General features: G+C 41.5%; 1 protein-coding gene across 3 annotated transcripts in view; it reads left to right on the top strand.

Annotated features, from left to right (window-relative positions):
• Positions 1 to 27,589, top strand: part of LOC127363729 (transcription factor COE1-A) — an 87,324-nt gene that overhangs the window by 15,768 nt on the left and 43,967 nt on the right. For all 3 annotated transcript variants that reach the window (XM_051400565.1, XM_051400566.1, XM_051400564.1), the window contains exon 6: positions 274 to 342. In XM_051400565.1, the coding sequence (XP_051256525.1) occupies positions 274 to 342 (69 nt within the window). The remainder of the gene's footprint in view (positions 1 to 273; positions 343 to 27,589) is intronic.

The raw sequence follows: 27,589 nt of genomic DNA, 5'->3' as shown, positions 1-27,589 counted from the left end.
ATTTTCCATGTCATATAAGTCTATTTTTGTCCGTGCTTTCAGTGTAGACCTGCTCAGCACTGCAGACTTTTCTTGTTGGCCTGTTTTAGACAGATCTGATCAATGTCTCTGAATTTAATGTTAAGTGTTCTACATCAGTGCAGACAAAGCACATAATATGCTGTAACACTCCCATTTAAACATCTAAATTTGAACTCCCATATAATGTACTGTATGTTCCTTGTGTCTGACTCTTTTTTGTCTTTTTCTTCTGCTGTCATTTTGTTCTCGTAGTCGGTGCTGTGACAAGAAGAGCTGCGGAAACCGTAATGAGACACCCTCAGACCCTGTTATCATCGACAGGTACCGTCTCTCACTCCATCTCTAACTTTCTCTCTTCTGTGCACACACACTCACTCACTCACACACACACATACTGGATAAGGGACTGTGTTGACCTGTTTGAATGGTGGCGTGTGACGGGATGTTTGTGTGTTTAGATGATCTGCTGTCACTCCTGAAATAGAGGTTCCTTAGATAGAATAGATGGCTTCTGATGGAAGACAGAAGAGTGAAACATTTGAGACTGAAGTCAAACAGCAGGACTCGTCAGAGGTGATGAATGGCTGAAATGTACAGGAATTAAAGGTCCACACACACACACACACACACACACACACACACACACACACACACACACACACACACACACACACACACACACACACACACACACACGTTTCATTTACATGTGCATGTGCATTTCAGTGACATGGTCATTGACCTGTGCAGAGGGGACACAAATGCACATCAGCTGCTCAGCTACTACCTCATATCTGGCAGGTTCTGGCACGTGCGCACACGAATACACACCAATGCACAGCTTCAGACTTGAGTGAACAAACAGCGTTCAGATGAGTGTGTTTCCTCTACGTAATGCAAAATACAGAGCTGTTTACAAGCAGAAGCTGTCTGTCGTTTTCACTGCCACCTTCTCTTTATTCCTGTCTGTCTGTCGAGGTGGAGGACTGAAGTTGTCCCTCCCTTACCCCCCCCCCTTTCGTCTCTCCTGCAGCAGCACAGAAAAATGGGTCATGAGCAAAGAAAAAAGTGACAGAGAAAAACTGAAATGAGATCCAACCTCATTTTAATCTGATTTCTTCTTGGCAGTTGTTTTAACCCTCTGTGAGCAGGTTTTTCTGTGTGTGTTTGGAAGAGTAATTTACAGAGACTGGAGTGAAAGGCTGCTGATTTGCATCACTCTCAACACATTATCAGAGAACCAAGTAATCTTTTCTCTTTGTTCTTGTAACCAGCAGAAGATAAAATCCACCTTAACTCACGGCTCACGGTACAATATATAGAATTAATGTACATTTCTATGGAAATAGAAGTCATTTTTAAAGGAGATTAATATTACAGTAAATATGACACAATATAACCTGATGTAAGGTAAAAATCTATGATTATGTGAACATACATGCCTGGTATTTTTAAGGTATAATTGACTAACTACCTTTAGGGATACTCAGGCTTTCTCCCTTCAGTTTAATAATTATGGTTACGGCTTTGAGTAAAGACAATTTTCTTAAATTACATTTTTATCAAAATATAAAAGTATTAGATCAGTTTCTGATTCTTGGAATTTGGCGGGGAGTAAGATTTTAACCCCAAGGCAATTATTTAGGACAGTTTTGACAATTGATACAGCCATTTGTGTAGTATTGTAGTAGTTGATTAGTTGATTTGTCTTCCACCAAAGACCAGAGAGAAAACATATGTTTCAGATAGATTTTTTTATCAAATCAAAGACAAATGTTACAATAGGTTTAGGTGTCAAGTATTTGTTGCAGTCAGTGTGTATTTATATTGTTTTTTTTTACTTTTTTAATTCACTCTTAACACAAATAGTATTATATTGTATTTATTATATCCTGACCCCATTAACATAAATTCCATTTTTGATGATATGTAAACAGTAGTTAAAATGTTTCTCTCCACTCCCCTCTCAAGTCAAGCCCTTAATTCCCGTTTTTTAGCTTTAAGGATTCTGCTCTCCTTTCTCTCTCACTTCCCCTCCCTCCTCCCCCCTACTTATTTTTGTGTTTGGAGAAATCTTATGAAGTGGATAAACACTTGTGTCTCAAAGTGAGCTTTGATGGAGCTATTTCAAAGCACACAAATATCAGTTTGTGTGTGTGTGTGTGTGTGTGTGTGTGTGTGTGTGTCCTATGTAAGACACAAAGAGCAAAAGGCTTCATGATCGACAGCTACACACAGTTGTGTCATTTATGTATGTGTGTGTGTGTGTGTGTGTGTGTGTGTGTGTGTGTGTGTGGGTGTGTGTGCAGGACATTATAGTATCTTTACACCACAGCCACATACTTCTGTTTTTGTCGGCTATCTCAGACATCTCAGTTTACACCCCATTATATATTCGCCTGGAAGCTGTGTGTGTATGTGTGTGTGTGACTTGGGTTGGGCCACTGAAAGAATAGGTGATATATTAGACACAAAGTTACAAAATAATATATAATAATAATAATATTTGTGTTACTGGACTGTTTTAAGCATTGATGTTTGGGCACTATTAGTGTGTGTGTTTGTGTCTGCATGCGTGTGTGTTTCGTGGCTGGAGGAGAGGAGCAGAGTGAATTGTGGGAGATGTCAGGGAACTTGGTCAGGATGGAATGTCAAGGTTACCGTGGATACCGTGGGATACTTCCTGTATCCCCCCTCTACTTCGCAGCGGTTCACAGCCTCTCAGTTTAACATCTGGAACTCTGCTGTCCGAACCAAACATGTGGAGAGAGAGAGAGAGAGAGAGAGAGAGAGAGAGAGAGAGAGAGAGAGAGAGAGAGAGAGAAAGTCAAAATGCTATAAGTGAGCCACTGCTTGTAAACAAGCAAATATTTTGGAAGTCCAACTGAAATCACATGCAGTCGTTATACAGTAAAAAATAATGTGTTATTTTTTTATTTAATGTTAATAGTGGTAGTTGTAAAAGTAACTAAGTACATTTGCTCTGGCACTGTACTTAAGTACAATTTTGACGTATTTGTACCATTCTATACTTTATACTTATAGCCTATACTATACTCCTACGTTCACTTTCAGAGAGAAATAATGCACTTTTTACTCTATATTTATTTGGTTTCTAGTTACTTTACCAGTAGTATACAATGTATGTAATGCAGCACCATTGCAATGTAAAACTGGCTACACGTGTTAAATTCCCTTAGTGATAAAAACAGAATAATCTTTGTGCATAATAAGTGCTTTTACTTTTGATACTTTAAGTAGACTGATACCTCTGTACTTGCAACATTTTGAATTTAGGACTTTTACATCTAATTGAATGTTTTGAGACCATGTTTTTTCTACAGTTACTTTAGTAAAGGCTTTGAGTTCTTCTTCCGTCGCTGATTAAAAGTAGTATTCAGCACCACAGTTTAGAACAACAAGTTGCTCTGCACTGCGTCGCCCTCTGTTTACATCTTCTTTATTTCCATTACAGTTAGTCTTGTTGTTTGACAATTTTGAGACTTGGTTTATAAAGTGTACAGCCTGCTGTGCTGTTTTCCTGCGTTGTTCTGTGTGCAAATGAAAAGACCAATGATTAAACTTACAAAATGTGAGTCGACTCTGCGGCTTCTTCACTGATGACTCGAATCATTGCTGTTTAGGGGGAAGCCCTGAAAGCCAGGAATAAAGGATTGCATTTATATCAGTGACATTGTTTGTGCTCTTCTGACATGAGCCAGCTAGTGCGGGATTATGCTCTCGTCACCGCATTAATGACTCCCATTGGCTCTTTATAGCTCCTGGACAGAGGAGTGTGGGATCTGGGACAGAGAATGCACCTTCATACATGTTACGCCATCCTGTTGAAGCTCCTCACGAGCGGGTGGCGTGACTCCATGTTTATTGGAGGAAACACATGCCAGTACTCTCCCCCAGACCAACAGTGGAGTAAACAGTGAGCTGAACCAATAAAACCATTTTCTTTAAAGAATGCTACCCTTCCTGTCAGCATGTTGTCTCCAACTTCCTGGTTTAACAGGAAATACATAAAATAAAGAAAATAAGATGACGTCAAAATGCCATTTTATTGTGATATTATATAAAACGTCCAAACATGCTACTGACTCCTGCACTTATTCGTGGGTAAAAAAAAAAACAGGTGAAAGAAATGGAGAAAAGAGTGTTTACATGTGATTGACAGCTCATTGCATGGTGTCAGTGAGGATATCAGTCCTTGTGTGCATTTGTGTGTGTGTATGTGTTTGACAGACAGCTTGCTCATCGGACCAGTGTCTGTGTGTGTGTGTGTGTGTGTGTGTGTGTGTGTGTGTGAGTGTTTGAGAGAGAGTGTGTGTGTGGCCCAGTTAATCCATGTTGTAGCACAGTGAGTGTCCCGCTGCCTCTCAGGGTTAATATAGGGTTAACGACATGCAACGATATCCTATCATACGCCTGCTTGACTCCTAAAGAGCCACATCCACTCTCCTCCTCTTGTGTGTGTGTGTGTGTGTGTGTGTGTGTGTGTGTGTGTGTGTGAGTGTGGGGCTGCCATTCAGTTTCTCCTCCTTGTATCTACTGTCTTTTTCTCAATCATTCAACATCCTCATCTCCTCTTTTTCTGTTTCTTTCTCCTCCCACACTTCCACTTCCCCTTTGCTCATCGCTCTCTTTCATGGTCTTTCTCACCCTTGCTCCACCTCATACTCTCTCCCCTTCCCTTCCTCCCTCTCCCTCTTTCTCTTTTCCCTTCTTTTACTCTGTTTTACTCTCTCTGTGGCCCGGAGGGGTTACCTACCTCACTGCTCAGTTCGCTGCCTGTTTAGACTTCTACGATTGGCTTAATAGGCTCAGGCTGTGTGTGTGTGTGTATGTGTGTAGTTTGAGGGGGTTATAGTCTCAGGCAGTGTGTGCTAAGGGCTTAGATCAGTGTCAAGACTTGAGGAAGGCAGTTTGAGAGTGTGTGATATTGTGTGTGTGTGTGTGTGTGTGTAGGGGGTTATGGGTACCAGTGTGTGTCCTCTCAAAGTCTAAAGGGGCCCACATAAGCCTGAGGGGTTTAAGGGGTTCCCTCCGTGTGTGTCAGTGTGTGTGTGTGTGTGTGTGTGTGTGTGTGTAATCTATAGGGTTAAGAGGGGTCACAGCTTCAGGAAGAGATGATGGGAAAGAGAGGAAGGAGGAAGGGGTAGAAAAAACGATAGAAGGAGGTGAACATGATAAGAAAGCATTTACAGGGAGTAAAAGGAAGAAAGGAGAAGGGTGAGGAGAGAGTGAGGGGGGGGTGGAGGGAGGAGGCTTGTCTAGGCAGACAGAGGAGAGAAAGGAGGTGAGGAGGAGCAGAGCAGGGTTTGTTTCAGGGGATAAGAGCTTCAGTCTGGGGAGTCCTGTCAATCAAAGAGCGCTGGCTGGGGGAGGAGGGGGCGCTGTCAATCAGCTGGAAGAGGAGGGAGAGGAGGAGGAGGGGGAGGAGGTGAAGAAAGGCAATGAAGGGAGCGAGGGGGATCTTCTAAACGATCTCTTCATCTTCTCTGCCTTTGTCTTCTATCTCTCTCTCTCACACTCTCTCTCTCTCTCTCTCTCTCCCTCTCTCTCTCTTTTGTCCTAGTTACCAAAATATCTCTGCCAACCTGGTATGTCACTGTTCGCTCAACTGTCACTGTCTGACGCACACACTCACATATCTAAAATAGATAGTGAGATATTCGTCTTCTCTCTTGACCCGTCCTCATCTCTCTTTTTCTTTGCCCTCCTTTCTATCAGAGCTTGTCATCCCCTCAGATTTAAATGTGCTTTATTTTCATGACCACAATTAGGTCCAGTGTTGCCAAAGCATATCGTACAAAGTTTGCAACATAATAATTCTTTATGTAGGAAACAAATAACAACAAATGGTTAGTAAATTGCTGCACTAAATACATTAAACACAACCCTTCACTTAGGCCCAGTTCATGCCTCATGTGTGTCATTGTAAGTTTGACGCACCAATTTTTCTTCTTACCAGTTTTGGCTGGACTGAAGCAAGTGGGCCAAGGCCTACAAATGCAATAGTCTGTTACTGACTTACTGAGTTACTGAGTGAGTGATGAGGTTACACCATTGGTCCACTTGAGTGTTTGAGTTCCCCCATTGGCTGTTCTTTCAAAATGAATATAGGCGCAAGCTGTTCATGTCTGCAAGCGATTCTGTTCTTCTGCCCTCCTCTAATCACACGTACACCTGATCTTTATAATAACGTCATGAATTAAGTGTTCATGGATAAGCACAATGTGTCGATTCTTCTGCTACAATGAAGTTAAAAGAAAACAACTTGTGATGACCACGAGAGGCTTTTTCCTGCCTATGTGTGTCTGCTCATCTCTGTCACTCTCTGTTGAGAAAGTACGTCATTTTAAAAACACAATCACAAAAAGCAGTGATGCTATTAATAATACATATAGCGGATGGGCAGATTTCAGCATGTAGGGGGAAAAACCAGGAGAACTGAAACTCCAGGAGAACAGCAGCAAGAGGGGCAGAGCAAGCAAATAGGTTGCATATTCATCAATGATCAAAATCAGTCAACGTCAGTGCTTCAATAAGCACGCAGTAGGCTGTCTAATGTTACACTTTAAAGAGGCATGCAAGAAAAACCACGTTTCTGTGTCTAGGAGTTTTTAAGAGCTTTTTAACTGCACAGACAACTAAGTGAACTTTGTGCTGCTTGTTAGCTAGTCAGTGCAGCTAACCTGTGTCTGCTCATCGGTGAGTCCGTTTACCACGTGGGATGGAAACCGCAGCGCATCCTTTCCTCGCCAAAGCAGGAGTGGAGGGCGTCTCAGATGGCATGGTGTTGTTTACAGACTGACAGATAAAAGGAGAGAAACACACCAAAGTTGATTGTTGTCAGACCCGGGGTTGCTGAGACAGTAAGAGGTCTCACTCTGCCACTATTTCCCAGCACCATAAATGCCCCTCACACATTCATTCATTCCCTTCGTCTGCTTTGGATTAGATACTGTTTTTGACAGTTATTCATATTTGTATACAGTCCAATACTGTACAGTTATTCAGTTTTATTTTATAATTTTAGTCCAGTTATCCAAGTTGAGTAAAGTGAGCAGAGTAAAAACAGTTTCTCCAGTAAACATGCTAAAGTAAGATGGTAAACATGGTTAACATTATACCTGCTAAACATAAGCATGTTAGTGTGGTTGCTGTGCACATGTTAACATTTAGCTCAAAGCCCCTGCTGTGTCTGGGTGACAATTTCTTGTAGCCTTAGTTTGTCAAGAGGTCCCATATTAATGACCATATAAAATAGGTTCAGATTGAATACTTTTAGCTAAGTTCGGTCGGTATAGTGTGCATTAAATTAAAGACAGTCAAGACACAATTAGTTTTCTCTCTCTCTCTCGCTCGCTCTCTCTCTCATGTTGCAGCATCACTTCCTGTGTTAAAGGTCAGCAGTTGCTTGGAGATGAGGACTATTGGGAATTATTCATACCATCGACTTAATGTCAGCGCTCACTTCTCTCACTGTGTTGTGCTTGTGTGTGTGTGTGTGTGTGTGTGTGTGTATATGAGTGGGTGAGACACAGAGAGAGAACGCCAGAGAGAGAGAGAGAGGAGTATGTTTTATTCATTTCTCTCATTTAGTCTCTCAGTCTGCACCTGTCCTAGCATTTAGAAGCTCGGCATTCACATTACTTGCTGATTTAGTTTAACTGCCCACTTTAATGGACACACACACAGACACACACACACATACGCACACACACAATTTTCTGTCGACTAACTGTCTAAACTAACTGTACTTGCCTCTTTCAGGGTCAGAGGGAGGTTGTGTTGATAATATTAGGAGCAATGGGGCTTCTTTTAGTGTTTTCTCTCTCCCTTTCTCTCCTTTTATTTATCTTATGAGCAATTTCTATTATTTCTTTTTCTGTCTGTTTGTCTCTGAGTATTAGAAGAAGTATTTGTCTTTAATTCTCTCTTCCTTTCCATCTCCCAACAAATAATTAAGGGCCAAGGCTGCAAGCTAAGGATAGATTGTAGAAATGTCTTTCTTAGTTTTTGGTCATTTTTTGGTAGAGAAGGCGATACAGAACTGAGGGTAGAAAAATGTTATCATCCTCCTTTACTTTCTGTTTCTCCATCCACCTTGCTGTCTGTGTGTTAGGGGGAATGGGGCTGTGAATATTAGAAAATTAAAACTAAGAAATGGGCTATGACTGGAGTGGAGTCCACGCAGATGTGTAATGTGTGCCTGAACCCACACACACCCTTTTCCTCTTTCTGTCCTCCCCCTTTCCTCCTCTTTCACCTCCCTCATCCTCCCTTTCCTCCCTCAGGCAGGGATCACGTTACCCTAAAAGCTACAAACGCAGACATGATGGCCTCACACACACACATTTTCCCATCTGTTCCTGTCGAAGCTGTTATAATTCCTCGTTTACTCTAAGAGGCTGCCATATTGTCAAAAACTACAATTACTTTTATGCAGTGTGTGAGTAGCTCAATGGATATGTGTTCAGAATAACTGAAAGTATACAGCATTTAGGATGACACTCGACTAGTGTGCTGTAATTACATTTTATTAGGAAAAGTACTAGAACCCATTTATTACTGTCTTACCATTAAATTTTTGAGATTTGTTTCATTGGATTAATTACTGATACCACAATTAAAAATCCTGTGTCCAATAACAACTCTATGGAATATATCACCATTGTAATTATTCACTTGATTTTGCATGTATTTCAATCATTCATGGTCCCAAGAGGATGAAGTCTAGTGACTTTGATGATCCTCTTTACCTCTTGCACTACCATGAGGCTGTGTTTTTTGGTGAAATGCCTTGACAACAATTGAATGGATTGCCATAAAATTTGTACAAACATTCCTGTCCCCTGTAACGATGACTTATAATGACTTACCAGTATGACTTTCCCCTAGTGGCATGAGGTCCAAATTTAAATTTATCCAACACATCTGTTTATCGCCAAATGGTCTGCAAAAATTCCCATCAGCCTCAGTTGTACTTCCTAACGTGCCAAACTTAGACGCTGACCATCTAAATCGTACCTAAATCAGCATGTGTTGCTATTGGTGAGCATGTTAACATGCTGACGTTAGCGTTTAGCTCAGAGCTGTTAGTGTGATACCTGTAGACATTTTGTCTTGATTAGACTAAATAATACCTGTGTAAATTAAATACACTTTATTTAAATGTTTCTCTAATTGTTGTTCTTCAATACTAAAGATTCAGTATAGTATAGTGCTCCCAACCATTAGTAATGGCTGATGTATCCGTCCGTTTGCCATTTCTAGTTGCAGTAACTGTTATGAGGAGCATTTAACTTAATGTTTGTCACATCTATTCAAGAGTTGTAATTTCAGTTGACTTACAACAACTCGTAAAGTTGCATCAATCTCATCCACACTTGTCACCAATTTTGTTTAGAATAGTTTTGGGGTCTGGTATGAGAGGATAGCGTGCCCATTCTTAATCCTGCCTACAAATCTCTGGTTTATTTGTTCTTTCAACCAGGGAAACGGCCATCAATGAGCACAAAGCGAGACCTATTTGAATTTCTGAGAAAAATCAAATATGCGGGCAGTGCTTCAGAGGTCTGGAACCAGGCTATGGTACAGTACTCCAGGGATTTATAGACCTGACACAGTTTATCGGAAATCATTTCAAGCCACAAGCATTGCAGTTTACTGGATATTGTATCATGAAGGGAAAAATCAAGCCTAAGTGTCAGCAATGTGGAACAGGAGACACATTTTTATTCTAAATAATCATTTTTATTTAGTTAACTGACTAATTAGCTGACTGACTAATTAACCTACTGACTGACTTTTTTAATGACTTGGCTGATTGATCAACAAATTCACTGACTGATTGACTGAATGAATGATTATGTAACCTTCTGTTGGACTAGATGACTTCTTCATTGGCTGTTTGGCAATCCAGTAAAAGACCTGATGCTGATGTGCGTGTGTTTCTGTGTGTGTCTGTCTTTGTGTGTGTGTGTGTGTGTGTGTGTGTGTGTGTGTGTGTGTGTGTGTGTGTGTGTGTGTGTGTGTGTGTGTGTGAGTATTCGTGTGGTATGTGGATAACCTCCTGGTGGGTGATGAGACTGTGGTTAGAAGCCTCTGGGTACCTACACACAGAGATCTCTCTCACCATACACCCATTACTGGACAGCCATTAGTCTCTCTCACACACACACATATGGTATCAAGGAAAGGTACACAGCAGCTCATTCATGATAGGTGGTTGGTGGTGGTGTGTGTGCATGTGTGTGTGAATATCTTAAGCTCTGTCATTAAAAAGCAAACAAATTTAGTTGATCTGGAAACTCCCTACAGACTACACACACACACACACGTTAACAGACACACCGATGGGAGTGGGAATTTTCCCCTTACCACAAAGTGAACTGGTGGTTGAGGTGTTTTGGGAGGCAGAGCAAGAGTGTGTTTACTTACTGTATGAGAGTTTGTACAACTGTAAAAAGGAATTTGGAGAGGAAAGGAGAGGAGAGAGTAAATGTGCCAGCCATGCATCATTTCATTATTAATAGCCGTGTCGGAATAAAAATGCTAACCTTGTCTGATCTTACGGACGGCTGAGTCTGCAAGCGCTACACTGCTGTGTATGTGTCTGGTGGGGGACACTAGTCCACAATGAGGTCTTGTTTCCCTTTGTTAGGACTGTGCAGGGCGAGCTGGTGAAGTCATTGTAACCCACACAGGTATAAATATCTGTGTGTGTGTGTGTGTGTGTGTGTGTGTGTGTGTGTGTGTGTGTGTGTGTGTGTGTGTGTGTGTGTGTGTGTTGGGGCGGTGTTTCCCGTGCAGAGCAGGCCAGGAAGAGAGCACCAGTGTCCTGCCGAGAGGGGCATTGTTATCTACCTCCTAACGCGCACACACACACACACACACAAATGCATCACCACTCCCAGACGGAGCCGCCTGATCTGCACACCGTCTGTGTCGCCACGGTAACACATAGCACACGCCCAAACAAACAACAAACACTGTATTGCACCACCATAGACAAAAACACATCCCACCACACACACCATTACACACATACAGTGATATAACATATGTGTTCATACATGTGGTGTTTATGAAACAGACATGTTGCTGTTGTTTCTGTTTCGGTTGTGGAGCTAGAAAGCGAAAAGGCGAGCCACACACACACACTGGCACGCACACACACACACACACACACACACACACACAGAGGCAGGCGAATGCAGTCCTATGCAACTGCGGAGGTGTAATCTGTCAGACAGGAACCTAGTGGGGTCAGAGGTCACCAAGCACTAATCGATTAGCCGTCAGTTAGTGCCGTGCTTGAGAGGAGAGCACAGCTGAGGCCAGCTCTTCCGTGTGTGTGTGTTTGTGTGTGTGTGTGTGTGTGTGTGTGTGTGTTTCATGCTCAAGTGTTTTTGGTTTGTGAGTGTATTTGTGTATTTGTGACAGCACTGCGTGGGTGCGTGTATTTCTTGGACTTATTGATCAGAGAATTTCTACTGAATTTTTGGTCTGACCCACTGAGGTTAAATGCTGCTCTCTCCCTCTTCCTCCCATTTTTTTCTTCCTCTCTTTCTCTCCCTCTCCCTCTCTGTATATTTCTCCAAGCGGAGAAAGAGAGATAGAAACACTTGAACTCAGGTCACTGTGAGTAGGTGTTAGCCAGCTTAAGTGTCAAACCCGCCGCTATCATCTGGGTGTTTATTTAAAATGAAAGACAGTTTCTGTAAATCTGCATTTCTTCTCTGTGACCTGTGGCTTTGGCATGAATATAACTGGTCTTCTTGGAGTATTTATAATGTTCGCTTTTATGAGAAACTGCCCTCAAAGCCAAAAGGTGATGGCAACTTTATGTTTTTGTTGCTTGTGCTGACAGGCGGAAGAAGACAGATGAAGAGTTTCGATCCAACTCAGAATTGAAGCACCTTAGTGATGATTATATTCTCATAGCATTTGATTATGTCCGATAATCAGAGGAAGCTGTTCTTCTGATTCGGAGCATTTTTAGGTTTTGATGGCTTATATGACTCAATTTATATTCCAGTTTTCATACAGAACATAATTAGCCCATCATATCATGCATAGACCCAATTGTGTAGCTTCTGCATCTTAATGTAGTGTATTGCTGAAAATTACTTGTAGACTTTGTTTAAACCTTCACCTGGATGAAAATAAAACATATTTTTTCCCTTACTGTAAATTTATCTAGCCATGCAGATAGTTTCAGTTAAATTATTTAGGTTTTCAGATACAGTAGTATCTCAGATTTAGCTTAGTTTGGCATAAACACTAGAAACATAGGGACACGGCTAGCTCATCTCTGTCCTGTACTAATCACGTTATATCTCATTTGTTTCATGCATTCAAAACCCAAAGAGTAAAAATGACAACTGGCCTTTTTTTATGGGTGATTATGTGCTGGTCAATTTGTTTGCCCTAGGCAGTTGCCAGACAGTGTCTATTTATTCCTTTAAAGAATAAACAGCAGCGTCTTTTTCTGGAAACAGTGCCCTGGTTACTGTCTGGAACTTCTTTCTACAGAACATTCACTATGAAAAAGGCAGAAATTTGGGTGAAGCCATCCATCAAAAGAAGCACTGTATTTACAAATGTATTTATGAAGTTCCGTCTTATCTTTAAAAATGTCTCTCCAATTTTCAGTTTATTTATTTGTAGCTCACATAGTGCCCAAAAATGACGAAACAAGTATAAACATACATCTTTGATAGGCTTCGTTAGGCATTTGGATTGCTTAGCGTGTTGCACACATAAAAGATAATTTTTTTGTTTTAAATGACGTGTCTTTGAAATACTGATGAATTTGAAATATGGCGTTTATTTATACCTTTTTTAGGAGAGAAACACACAGTTATTGTGCTTGGGGATGTCGTCTCCTAGATTCATTAATAATTGTCTAACTGTGGACCGTATTCTCCATTCAGATGTGTTGTGTGAGTCTGTGTCTCCTGTGTCTGTGTCCCTGTGTCTAATTATGAGTTCCTCACAGTCAGCAGGTCTCATGGGAGGCTGGTAGGTGAGAGTGAGAGAGAGACATCAGGGGATTAGTTTTTTAGAAGGTTTAGAAGGTGACCACCTCATTATGAGACTACATGTTATAATGATTTGTGGTATAGAGAGGGTGTGTGTGTGTGTGTGTGTGTATGTGTGTCTGTGTGCATGTTTTATAATGATGCTCAGAGTCTCTTCCTTTGGGAGCAGTAGTGTTTGTTGTCTTTCTCCAGGGACCCTAGCTTCTGACCTTTCACCTTCCTAACTGCACTCAAACCAACGTACCTAAGATTTCCCTGCTTTGAGTTACCAGTGGCCTTTCCCCAACACACACACGTCGAAAAAGAAAAATTCCCTTTCATGATTTTAGAACAATTTCAGGTTCTAACTGCAGCTGAAAGTCAGATTTATCTCCTTCAGTGGCTATATGTTCATTTTGTGTGTATGTGTGCGTGTGTGGCGGCTGTTAAGCAGTAACAGATAGCCTGAGCGCGCCGCATGGCGATGCTGTCATTACCGTTGTGCTTCTCCACTGATGTGTCACAGCTGATGTCACACGCTCAATTGGCCCCGCCGACAGCCGCCATCACTCAGACTGTTTACTACACTTTTACGGCAGTTATCACTCACTCGCTGTCGCCGCCACTGCTGTGATGGCTAGGCGCCCCGTGCTGAAAACCATGCGCTGATATAACACCAGAGGCGTACAAGCCTTCACACAAACACACACTGGCTTCTACTTGTTCTCTTTGTCTTGGCCATCAACACACGGAAACACTCATTTAGGCAGGAGTGTGTGTGTGTGTGTGTGTGTTTGTAGAAGTTAGAGGAAGAGAGGGAAGGTGAAGGAGGGGCCTAAAACAAAACATCTGTGGTTAGATTCAGTGTTGCATTGTTTTTAATTGCGATTACTTTATTTTGTTTGTGCTTTTTTATAAAGTTCATTGTTTATGTGTGCATGCATGTGAACTCAGGAGAGTGTGTATAGAAGGGTGTGAATGAGCTTCCATGTTTATTGTGGGTGCTCATGTCGGTGTGTGTCTTCAAGTAAACTGCATGTACCTGTATATACCAGTGTGTTCCCTATCAGTGTGTGTGTGTGTGTGTGTGTGTGTGTGTGTGTGTGTGTGTGTGTGTGTGTGTGTGTGCGTGTGTGTGTGTGTGTGTGTGCGTGTGTGTGTGTGAATCTAGGTTATGTTTCTTATTTCCACATGATTAACTAACTCCCGTCTCTGAGACTGTTCCCTCTACCTCGGCCCGTGCCTACCCATAAGGCCGCGTGTCAGTGGGGAGCCCTTGATTTATGCTGGCTGAATATGTAACGAGACGTTGTAAATTCACCAGCCGGGGCTACATGCATCACTATTCTGCACTGTCGTAATTTAGGTGCCACCCGCATATCTGAGATGCTAATGGGTTAAATTACTGGGTTAGTTCTGGAGATTTATACCAGGCTAACAAGCGGGGTGCAAGAGGAGAGCGATGAAGGGGGAGGAATAACTAGGGGGGTGGGGTTTAGGGAGGAAGGTCGGAAGATCCGCGGAGGGTTGAAAAAGAAGGCTTGAATTAGGAGACGAGGGGGAGGAGAGGAGGAGTGTGATGGGGCAGAGGTGGAGAGATGGCATGGAGAGAGAGAGAAAGACAACCACAGGAGACTCAAAGGAGAGCCTAAAAATAGAACCTAACTTTATTTTTTCTGTGTCTTAGGAGATACATTTTTTTTTTTTTTTACCATTAACGATTTGGCTCAGTTATGTTCAAGTGTCCCAGTAAGCCATGAAATGACCCTAAAAGTTGCGGTTTCCTACCATAATATTGCCTTACAAAGTTTTGACAACCAGCAGACACAGAACATTAGCATTCATTTGGAGTCATGTCTCTGGCCACCTGATGAAGGCCACTATTAACTCATCTTTTAGCATTTTTGGTCTCCAGCAACACACAAGGGAAATATTTGGCTGTCTTGCTGCTAAATGCTTTACTATGTGCACCAGCTAACACTCACACTGTCCGTCTGCTGCCTGGAACTGTGGAGGTAGTGTTTTTTTTTCCAGAAAACTGATTTCTGCTGATGAAAGTGTCGAGACTGCACTGAAACAATTCAGTTAAAGCGAAACAACAAGCTAAAAGAGGCAAAGCGGCTCCATAGTACTGAAGGAGAGATTAGTGGCCACTTTCGCACTACATGTAGTAATTTGATCCATTATTAAAAAGATGACTTGAGGACTCATTAACTCATACCAAACACCCAGCTCCTCTTTTATTCATCCCCAACCAATTGTGCCTATTGTATCAGTCAAAATGTAACAAACAACAAAGGAGGCATTGGCTGATATTGAAATGTTGCATGTTGTGAGAGTCAGCAGAGGAATGAAAACGGCATCACTTTGTAATGTTTAGGCAGTTCTTTTGTCTGCTGCGGTATGGATGGTAATTATTGACGCAAATTAGTTCAAACCAACACACACACATACAGTCGGACGATAATATATATCTTTCCGTTCCCTCCCTGCATGCTCCTTCTCCACCTCTCTCTCTTTCTACCATCTGTCTGCACTCAGTGCCAGCCGGTAATTAGTCCTTGTAAAGTCAGTGTAGTGAGGAGTCCCTGTGTTTGGATACTGCTGTCTAGTCAAACACTGGGGAAGGCGGGCGGGGGTGCTAACAGCCTGTGTTTTATCTGTCAAGTTTGCCGCTGTTATGCAACACACTTCAGGGTTAAGGTTAAATCTCAGGAGATGCAGCCAGAGTGTTGTGACTTTATTTACCAGTTAAATCAGTTTGTTTGCCTCAGTGCACGGGCAGCCACACATAAATGGTGAGAGAGAGGATGTAATTTGTGTGTTTTATTTTATGCTAATTCTTGTCTTTGAACGTCTTGTCCATGTGGAGTATCTGTTTATTTATGCGCTGTTTGTATTCTGCTAAAATGAGTCAGTAAAAACATTGAACATAACTGTTTTATGTGGTTTTAGGGCCACTTAATGAAAAGCCTGACAGAAGAGAGTAAACAACTGGTCTGCTTGCAGTCAGGTCCTGAGCAGGTTCACACAATGCTGATAATATTACGACTCACACACTGTCAGACACTACAGTTTATTACAATGTATTACAATATATTACACAGTATTTTAAAGACATCAATTTCAGACAATTAAAATGTATTTTAACAATAATTCAGTTCATGTTGACATGTTTTATTTTAATGTTAATGCAAAAAGCAAAGTAAATTCCATACACTATCTAAGTTACTAAAGCGATTGTGAATCCTTTTGTACTGCTACTTACCCCAAAACATGTTGGGCATCATGACCCAAAATCATTTCTCCCTGTTGTAATCGTCTCATGATACTTGTTTAGTCTTGAAAACTAGAAAAAGTTTTTTTTTGGCAGTTTTTTTTCTCTATTTATTTCCAATTAGTATTTTAATTAGTCTCACAGGAAAACCCAAAAAACTGCATCGTGATCTTTATTTTCATAATTTTGGCAACATTATTTTTTAGTTGTGACGGCCCTTCTGATTTGACCAATCGACATTAGCAATTAGACGGTGTCCACATTTGGAGTTTGAAAAAAAAAAATTTTAAGTTATTACTAAAAACAGTATTGTACACATCTATTTGCAACTACAGTATGTGATTTTAACATACTATATATACTTTGTGGAAGCATTACCAAAATTATAGTATGTCAAAGTGTAGTATAAAGTTTTACAATGTTTTACAGGTCATTTTCACTTCCAAATAAGTGATTTTGATTAATGAGAACTTTTTTTTACAGCCTGTCAGGATGTCTGATCATTTGTGTTACGTACAGGACTCCAGTGTAGTTACTGTCTCCCCAAATCACTAAAGTTTATGAGTAAAATGTGCTTATTGATAGAGATTATGCTCAAACATATTTAAAAAAACAAAACAAAAACATTTTCCTTTAAATCAAATTCAAGGTTGGAATAAAGCTTTAAAAAGCCATACAATCTTAATAATCCTGAAACAGACAGATAAGAGGGTAGTGACAGGGCAACTGTATGACATACTGTCCTGGTGTATGATTCGAACTTAGAGGCACTTGATATCACAGAGTAAGAAAAAGCATTTATTAATAGGACTGTTGTTATTGGTTTATGGAAAGAGCACACAGACACAAAGAAAAAGCCCCCTAAGCAGAGCTGGGCTGAGAACAAAGCATTTGTATTTACTGTAGGCTCAGGTGACAATACATGACAAACTGAAATAGACTGGGTGGTGGTCTGTGCTGTGTGTGTGTGTGTGTGTGTGTGTGTGTGTGTGTGTGTGTGTGTGTGTGTGTGTGTGTGTGTGTGTGTTTTGTTCTTCCATATGTTTGTGCTCCAGTTTGTGTGCATTTGCGTGTGTTTGTGTATGGTAACACCCTGGGCAGCTCGCCCCGCAGATGAGATTTCCATCCGAACAGGAAGTGAATTGCTGCCACTTCCTTTGCAGAGCACAGTCAGTCCATGAATACTGTTTCATCTCACACACACACACATGCACGCACACATAAGGCGATGGCTGATGGGCTTATTCTTACAGAGTTGATTTATATCTAACACTTGCACCTTTTATGTCTGTGTATACTCTGTATGTGTAAATGCAACATGACATTTCCTGACTTTCAAGACACTCAGACAATAGGAGGCAAGTCCAGACTGATGTTAGAACCTTTTCACTGTCTGGCCTTTCGCCTTTCTTTCCCTCTCTCCTCTCTCTTCTGTCTACTCTTCATCTTTTCTGCTTTTTGTGGAAATAAATCTAGGCACAACCAAACGGTTATTTCATTTATATTTAAAGCTTAATGTATTTGACATAAACAGTCATAGTATGTGTCCAGTGTGAGCTCATATGTCTTTATGACTGTAATAGATGAAAATCACAGAGTAAGGGTTTACTGTCGATAAACAGACAGACAGGCAATTTGGCAGACAGATACAGTACAGACAGACAGACAGACAGACAGACAGACAGACTGGCTTGCTGGCAGACAGGGTTGGTAAGTTACTGTTGTTGCTTTTTATAATTAGTTCAGGAAGCTTCGACAATCGTCTGTCAGTAAAGAGAGGCGGTATCAATCTCCGTCTGACAATAGCAGGAAAGACAAACACACACACACACTCACACACACACACACACACACACACACACACACACACACAGCTCTGCATTCCAACACATTCCACCCCTGTATGTATGTGTGTGCGTGTGTGTGCATGTGTGAGTACACTATAGGCCGATGTTTACTTGTGTATCCTATGTGTGCAGTTTACCTACTCACTGAAATGCTTCAAGATGCTGAACAGAAAAGGTTGTAATCTCTCTTACTGAGATCAAATGAAATTTTATGGATGCCCAAAGACAAACTCTGTTGCTGCGGCAACAAACAGTGTTACAACAACACAGAATAGAAAAGAAATCAAGCAGAAAATAATATGATAAGTGAGTGACACATAAACTGTTAAAATCATGAAATATAAATTTGGCCTTTTTTTTAGTTGGAGGGGGGGCGGTGTTTTGCCTTTATTGGATGGGACAGCTGTAGATAGACAAGAAAGGGGGGAGAGAGAGAGAGAGAGAGAGAGAGAGAGAGAGAGAGAGAGACACAGAGAGAGGATGACTCGCAGCAAAGGGACACAGGTCGGAGTCGAGCCCATGCCGCTGTGGCAGGGACTCAGCCTTGGTACATGGGGCACCAGCTCTATCAGGTGAGCCATAGGGCACCCCGTGTTTGGCCTTTTTAAAAATGACAAGAAACTGTCAAAAAATGCAGACTCGTCATCCTTCTGGTTTCCTCAATGCTTTCAGACATTACATTGAAGTTAAAACTGGGAGTCTGCGGCACCTTAAAAAGTCTAAAATACAATAATCTGAATTGTTGGCCCTGAAATGTCTTAAATTTGATTTTGAAATTGATTGATTGATGTTGTAATTTTTCAGTATTGTATTGATTAATTCATAATGGTCTTAAATTGAACTTGGTGAAACTTGCAGGAAGCTTTTTAAAGAGTTAGACCTTTAATGTCGCATTAGGCCGACCAGCTTGAAGCATAAAAAAACCTGTGAAGATGCTTCATGAAGTTGTATAGCAAGTTAGACTGATGGACCGACATTTTCTCAAGACATAGAAAATCTTAAATATGTAAATAAGCCAGGTGTGTATGTATAAGGTAAATAGATTAAAGTATGAAAGGTTTTCTGAAAGGTAATCTAAAACATCCAGTGACTGATAATGCCTCATATTTTCAGTAACATCAGTAAAAAGATATCTTGCACACAAAGACTTCAGGCGGCTGTTGTAAAAACATGTTCGCTTTAGCAGTTTATTCCCTTACCTGATAATAAATGTACAGAATCTGCCAAATTGTCTACTCCATCTTTTCTCTTCATCCCTCCAAGTTTTCTCTCTCTCTCTCTCTCTCTCTCTCTCTCTCTCTCTCTCTCTCTCTCTCTCTCCGGGGCCAGATCTCCTGCATTTAGTCAGTAAACTGCAAATGTGTTTTTTAGGAACTGTTTTACGGCGATCCCACGCTGTGTTTACGACTCCTCTCGCCCAAGAGGAGAAAGGCCGAACCGGCCCAGCAAGGAGGCCACAAACGCGATCCAGGAAGCTGCCTGAACTCACTCGAAACTTGCTGAACCTGACCGGGTTTCTCCTCCTTCCCCCATATAATCCTTACTCCCACCCACTCCACCCCTTGCCTCCTACTTTTGCTGTTCCTCCTCCTATCCCTTTAGCATCTCCTTATCATAACCACTTTAACCATCAACCATCCACATCTTCTTCTCACCGTCCATATTGTTTCTTAACTTCTCTGCTAACTCCCTCCTCTCCTCTCCTCTCCTCTCCTCTACTCTCCTCTCCTTCATTGCGTCTCTTCCTCCATCCCTCACTCTTCATTTTTGCTCCTTCTCCATATCCCTGCTCCTCCAACCATTTCCATACTGTTATTATTCGAGAAATATGAACAGGAACACATATACAGAATATGAATGCCTCAGTGCTTGTCCTCATGTATGGGCGGTTGTAGGTGTGTGAATGTGTGTGTGTGTGTGTGTGTGTGTGTGTGTGTGTGTGTGTGTGTGTGTGTGAAAGGTGCTCATCTCATCTCTACAGGGAGTTCAGCATCATTCTCCTGAACACATAAGGACGTAGAAGAAGAGGGAGGAGGAGGAGGGAAGGTAGATAGAGGCATTTTCTTTGGTCTATCCAGACAGCTCAGAGCCCTCCTCCTCCTCCTCCTCCCTCCATCTCTCTTTCTCACCCACCACCTCCTGCTCCTTCACATTAATTCCGCGAGGTACTAAATATTTCTTTTAGTAGAAAAAGCGATTTCTCTCCGTGGCTCGCTGGGGCTGCCGCTGCGCTCGCCAGCACTTTCACCCTCTTCGCACACCTCACCCCTCACCCCTGCACACATGGGAAGTGGTTTTTTTATGGACTAGCCAGAATTATAAATGTTCAGCTGTGTTTATGGCTTATTAGGCAGTTACAGGAAGGAGGGGAGCATGTGTTTTATTGGCTTAATTGGGAAAGAACAGCTTCCATGCTGCATTAGCACTATTTTCCTCTCATCAACGGCCTTGGCTGGCGAGGCGGCGCTCTGTGCAGTCAGAGGTGCCCTCGCTGTGCCATTCTTTCTGCTGAGGACGAGGAAAGGGCTTCTGTGCATGTGTACGTAGCTGCATGTTTGTGTGTGCATATGTTGCAGAAAAAAGAAGTGTGTGAGTTTGAGCTGAACGTGCACAGACAGACATTGATGCTAAACAACTCAATAAAATCTTTTCTGTCATGTGAATGTGAGATAAATGTGTGTAATGCTGCTTTCTTAAAGCTAAGAGAGTAATGTGCGTCTGTGTGTGTGTGTGTGTGTGTGTGTGTGTGTGTGTGTGTGTGTGTGAGCAGGCATGCGTCCTGGTACTTGACTGTGAAGCTGCTCCTTTCATTAGTCACGAGGAGAGACGATCCTGGATACTCCTTTGAGTCTGATAACACAGAGCGATCTTGTAATGTGTTTTATCTCTTTTTCCATCCCACCCCTCCCTCCTCCCACCACTCCATCCCTCCCCAATCCCTTTAATTCTCCCCTCTCTCACCTCCCTCCCTCTCCGGCGCGTGTTGCGCTCTGTCGCTCCCCCAGCGTCTGAGGTGGAGACTAAACAGCCGAGTTATTTATTGTGATGTTTTCGTGGCCGCCTGGTTTAAATAACAGTTTGGTCTCTCTGCAATCCTCCCTCTCATCTCTCTGCCTTTATTCTCTCTCTTTTTTTGCTGCTCGCTCTGTCGCTCTTTTTCTTGATCTCTCCTTCTCTTTCTCCCTCCTCCACACACACCCCTCCTCCCATCATGCTCTGGATAATGGTACATTGTTAACGGGCTGTCTATTGTTTGGGTTGTGTTCTTGGCTAAGTGGAGGGTGAATAGTTTTTAGATGACAAACATGTACGCTCACTGCCAGCCATTCTGATCTGCTGGGCTGGAGCTAGTTATACACAGAGCCGTCTGAAGCCTCTCTTACCCTCAATCAGTGGAGATTTACAGTGTACCGTGGTGTCACAGCAAGAGTTGTGTGTGTACATGTGTGTGTGTGTACGCCTTTGAGCACTTGTGTTGGTGCTTTTTGGGACACCATTAAGCCTGCAAGTTTGAAATACAGGCTTGGCCTCACTGACTGGCATTTAAAAGTTGTTGTGCCAAACTGACAGTGTTGTTCAGATCCTTGGTTTGCAGATGAATATAACTCTGATCACTCTCATCTCCAGGGACAGAGAGCAGCATTAACATTGTGTGATTCACTTCACCCACATCGCAAAGACGACACAGCTCCATAATACAAACCATCAAAGATGCAAAGAATCTATGTCGATGATTAAAGGTTAATAATAAGATTTTTTTTTCACTTATTGAGATTTATTTTTAAAACGTTCAACGTTCAACTCGCCTGTTTTCAACACGAATGCAGCAGCTCCATAATGTCTCCAAGGTGCCTTTATTCTGACGCTATCCAGAAAGTTTGTACCTGTAGTACAAATAAAGTTACACATTTAAATTATTTAAAATGGAAGAATTTGACTGTTTTACTGATATGATTACAAAGACTAGTGATAACGTGAAACATTCTCAATAACTTAGATTTGGCCTTTTTGTTTACATTGGGATGATGGAATGGGCCTCTATGTCATCTTTTGATATGGTACTAATGTAATACTGACCAAGTATGTTTAAAGGTTCTATATGTAATGAAAACCACAATCAGCATGCGCTCTGTACAGAGTTAGTAGACGAGAGCGAGCATCATCCTGGGCACCAGCTAAAAGTGGCACACACTAGACTGAATGCTGGAAATTAAATTCTAGTTATATTTAGAATAACGTTACAATCTGCAGTGTTTCTTTATTTTATTTGGCTCCACGCTACTAACTAACTTGTCGTTTACAAATTGACAGCCAACACCGCAAAGCAACCAATGCCAGACCCACACCATACGGCCAAGCCACAGCCAGCTGGCCAACCCCAGCTTAGCTTAGGCTAACAGTTAGCTAGTTGCATGCCCCTGCTAACGTTAGCTGTTGCACAATGTTGACACTGTAGTGAAGAGAGAGAGAAGGAACACACAGGGGAATGCACATAAATGTCACATCAGATTTTCCTTAAAAAAAGAAATTCCTTGCCAAAATGGAGAACTTGTCCAGAGCAAATATTATGTATTATTTATCACATCTCATCTTATTTTTCACTTTCACGCACTAATTTGTGAAGATCAGTTGTAATTTTGCTTGGAAATAAGACATAATATCAACAGTTTACAGGACACTCCAAGGCTGCTCTTACTATGTACACGTACAGTATGCACACACACACACACACACACACACACACACACACACACACACACACACATAAAGATATATATACACTGACCTACCACAAACCTCCAGAAACACATCTTCTGTCTTCTATCTCTCTCTAGGCTTTTTAGACCTAGATCTATCATAGCTGAGTGATGCACGTGTGAATGTGTATCTACACACACACACACACACACACACACACACACACACACACACACACACACACAGCATTTATGGCAGCAGCTCCATCGTGGATGTGATGGAGGGTGTGAAGCTGCATTTTAATGGATGATTATGTTTTATGTTTTCTCTACAATGACCCGCACTGGCAGACCAATATTGTTCCCCTCCCATCCCACTCCTCACACACACCCATACATACATTTCCACTACTATGACTACCCCCTTCCATAATATCTGTCCACCATACGCCCCTCACCCCAACCACCTTCACACACACACACACACACACACACACACACACACACAGTGCTTCTATTCACTCCCCAGCCTCCTCCCTCTCGCTGTGTTGGGGTGACACCGGGTGCTCTCCTCGCTCTTTGGGGCAGAGAGGAGCATGACTTAACATCCAGCCTTTATAGTAAAGGACATTCTCCTCTCTATTACCTACTTATGGAAAGGTCAACCAGCATGAATAGAAAGGTTGGAACCACTCATAATGTAAAACGCATGCTCTTCTCTTTTCTCCTCCTCCTTTTCTCCGCCTCTCTACATGCCCTGTCAGCACTCTCGACTCCTCACCTGCCTTAATCTGACGCACAGAATAAGCGTGATAGAAAGACAGACGGGAAGACTGACAGGACTCTGTCAAAATCACACTCTGTCAGTGTATGGAGAGGAAGAGGAAGAGGAGGAGAGAGAGATACCACTCCTCTATCAGTGCTGAGTGGCAGAGCGGCACAAAGAAGAAATTATTTTGAATTCTGAGGGCTATTAGCATAACTATAGATGCATTAAAATGCTAGATAGTGGGAGCAAAGAGAGGGGAGGTGGGTGTGGAGAGTACATGGAAGAGGGGAAAGTAGAGGGAGGAGCATGATGTATGAGTGACTGTATCATAGTGAGTTGACTCTAACCTTGGATGCTCACTCAGTCTATTCCACCTTTTTAGCTGTTAGAGCATATGTGGCAATGCAAATGTGCGGGAACGAAAATTATTTTAAGAGGGGTTTGACCTCGCATGTTTCGCGTGACCTAGCATGCATGGTGCGATTCTGGAGCGGGGGACGACTGTCGGCCTTCACCCACACCTCAGTCATCCACCTTGTTAAATGTGGAGATGGATGGAAGTGGAGAAATGAATGAATTACACCTATTTTTGGAAAAGCAAACAAAGTAAATGATATTCTAATAACCATGTCCCTTGAGCTAAGGTAGTCAAGGGCAGTTTTTATATGATGGGAGTATTTTTATTTAATAATTTAATATAATTTTAGATGTCGTTTTTTTCCCCTTGTCCTTTCTTTTGTTTTTGATTGTGTGTGTTCCCTTTTTACATTTCTTCCACTGGTTTGTCAGATGTTTATGATTACATTGACTGAATCGCCAACTTTGTTTTATAGTAGGGAGGACTTTGTATAAACCTTAACCTCCTTCCTCCACTGCACATATCCATTTAAATTTATTATTGGGCTGTATATTTTCCACCATGATATTTTATCAGTGCAAACAAATTAACTGAGCTAAAAACAGACGAAGGAAAATGTTATTTTCCTCTCAAACAGTCCAAGAATGACCAAGATTTCAAATACGAATATAGTGCTTATAAAATAGCCACCAAGGCCTCTCATTCACTCTCTTTCTCTTTTTCACCACTGATTCAGTCCATGATGTGTGGGAGGAAGTATGATGCCACAAATACACCCATTACATCAATAATAGAGATTACACTGTACACATTAATACCACAGGTCACAATATGCATACACATACAAATAATTGCCTATTTACACAACTGGCAAATGAGATGAGGCTACATTCAGTGTCTCTTTCCAGTTACCTGATGAATGAACAATCACTGTGCTTTTAACTCAGGTCTGGTCTCCACCACCTCCTTAAAAAAATCATTTTTAGCTGCTAGCTGTATGACTTTCTTACCCAGCGAGTCACTAACTTTATCTGTCTGCTCTTTGGTGCACAGGAAAGCTTATGGTGGGTTTATCAGACCTTTTCATGTTGCCTGCTGAGCTGTAAATGTTGTTGATGACGGCACTGACTGAACAGTTCAGGCCGTAAAAACCAAAACAGTGTGCTACAAAAGGCTGAAGGGCTTTGTACTATTACAGAGTTGGGTGATAATTATCTGTGGGTTCATTACTCTGACATCAACTTGAATGTTAGACATTTGATTCGGTGTTAAAATGAAATGCTGATTAATGAAGATTAACAGAATAGAAATGAACATCCACATGATTGTCCACTTTCCTGCCAAAAACAGATGTGTCCTCACATTTCATACACATCTGGCTGAAAGTTCCTCTATTGTGCTTGTAGTAGAAAGCATCTCTACTGTACCTTGGTTACATTTTGACTTTGTGTGTGTGTGTCCTGGTGTCTTTCTGGACCGATTCTTTCTCCTTACATCTGCTATTAGACTCTGCTATTGTCTGTGTTTTAGCCGTGAGATTTAATCTAATAAAGTGTGTGTGTTTGTGCACGTGTGTTTGTGCACGTGTGTTTGTGCACGTTTGTTTGTGCGCGTGTGTTTGCAAATCAATAGTGATATATAATTCACTGCATCCCAGCCCCACCACTCTTTATACCCACACATACTGCCTATTTAATATTGCATGAGGACACACACACACACATACAGATGTGGGGGCAGGGGGAAAGAATATGTGTGTGTGTGTGTGTGTATGAGAGAGTGCGTGTGTGTGCGTCTGTGTGTGTACATGCGTGTGTGCCCCCCTTGGGATTGTAAAAGAGGGTCTTTTACGCCCATCTAACCTCCTCTCCCTACGTGATCTGAGTGCAGTTTTACCTCTTTAAACTTCCCCCTTTCTTACACTTCCATCACTTTCTATTCTTTCTCTGTCTTTTCTCATTTTCCTTCTTTTTCTAATCTTTGTTTTTCCTCTTTTTTCCTGTGTCTATATTCGTCTCTCCCTCCCTTTCCCTCTTTCTGTATTGTTTTGAACCTCACCCTTGGGGTCTTCACATTCACTCCTTTTCTATGTGAATAAATAAGAATTCATCTCCACATTTAAATAGCTTCAGGGTTTCCGGGACACACACACACACACACACACACACATATATATACACACACTTCTCAGTCATGTTTATAAATCATTAGAGTTTGGGGTCACCAGGGGTCAGGTCTCTCTTTCTGGCCACTGTGCTCCATCCTGATTGGTTGTTGACACTGCAGGCCACTCAGCATGCCTGTTAGCTTAGCTGTGCTTTTACCCTCACCTTGCCTCCAGTGTGTGTTTGTGTATGCTGAATTATTTAACAGTTACTGCCTCTGTGTATGTATTTCCATATGTGTATGTGTGTGTACGGGTGTGTGTGTGTGTGTGTGTGTGTGTGTGTGTGTGTGTGTGTGTGTGTGTGTGTGTGTGCAGAAAAAGCTCAAAGACTCAAATGCCCCCCTGTCCTCCTCATCCTATTTGTTAGTTTAGAGTTTCATCAGATGGATTGTATTTTATTCACGTTCACACACAAACTAACACACACAAATATGCACACAAACACACACTTTCTCCTTGTCTTTCGGGCCTCTACATTCATATTTCATTGCCTTATGACTCTCTATGAGTTGCTTCAGTGTGTTTTATTGCAACATGAAAGAGCCGCTCCATAAACATGTTAATGGCTTTGATCACATAATGAGCCGAACAAATAGGAAACAACAGGGAGATTAAACAGAGACGGATTTAAAAAAAAATAAAAATGCACACTGCCTCTACAATCTTGGTTTGTCTGAGTGGGAGCTAATTAGTGGTTTACGCTCTGCCATTCTTTTACACTCTGAGACTTTACAGGGAGTAGCGCAGGCAATGCTCAGGGAGTCACGTACTTTAACACGCACACTCACACATATCTATGGCGATATTAGTCATCATGATAACATCCACCCATGACAAACAAAGAAAGTGGGAACTGTTAATTGAACAAAGGCTCTAATTAAATTGGGTCATGAGTTTTTAAATTATTAATTGTTTTTCTTTGATTTATTGATTGCGAGAGAGAGAGAGAGAGAGAGAGAGAAAGAAAGAAAAAGAAAGCACTCAAACAAAGGTAAATGTTATAAAAATGTTTTGGCTTTTTCAAATTTTAATTGGTAAACCAATTATTTACCAAATAGGCCACCACAACTAAAGTGTATTCACTGTCATTGCTACATCCAACAATACAGATCGTATTGTACATGTATTACTGTTAGTTAGGTCCTACAGCACGACAGTACAAACCTTCAAACTCATTACCTTTAAATCTGGACATACACCCCTTATTTTGAAAGTACAACATTAGATTGTGACATTTTTTGTGACACTCTCTTGTAATTGAGCTAAACAACCAATATAATGTATAAAATCATGACTGATCCACTGGCAGAAATGGAATATAACATTCATAGGTATATTTTAATTTGAAAAGAATCACCTGAAAATAAGAATTGTTGTTTTTTCGTTACCCTAGAATGAGTCGTTTTAATCTAA

The sequence above is a fragment of the Dicentrarchus labrax genome, unplaced genomic scaffold, assembly GCF_905237075.1.
Source record: "Dicentrarchus labrax unplaced genomic scaffold, dlabrax2021, whole genome shotgun sequence".
In the NCBI taxonomy this organism is placed as follows: domain Eukaryota; kingdom Metazoa; phylum Chordata; class Actinopteri; family Moronidae; genus Dicentrarchus; species Dicentrarchus labrax.
This window is presented reverse-complemented; position numbering and strand designations above follow the sequence as displayed.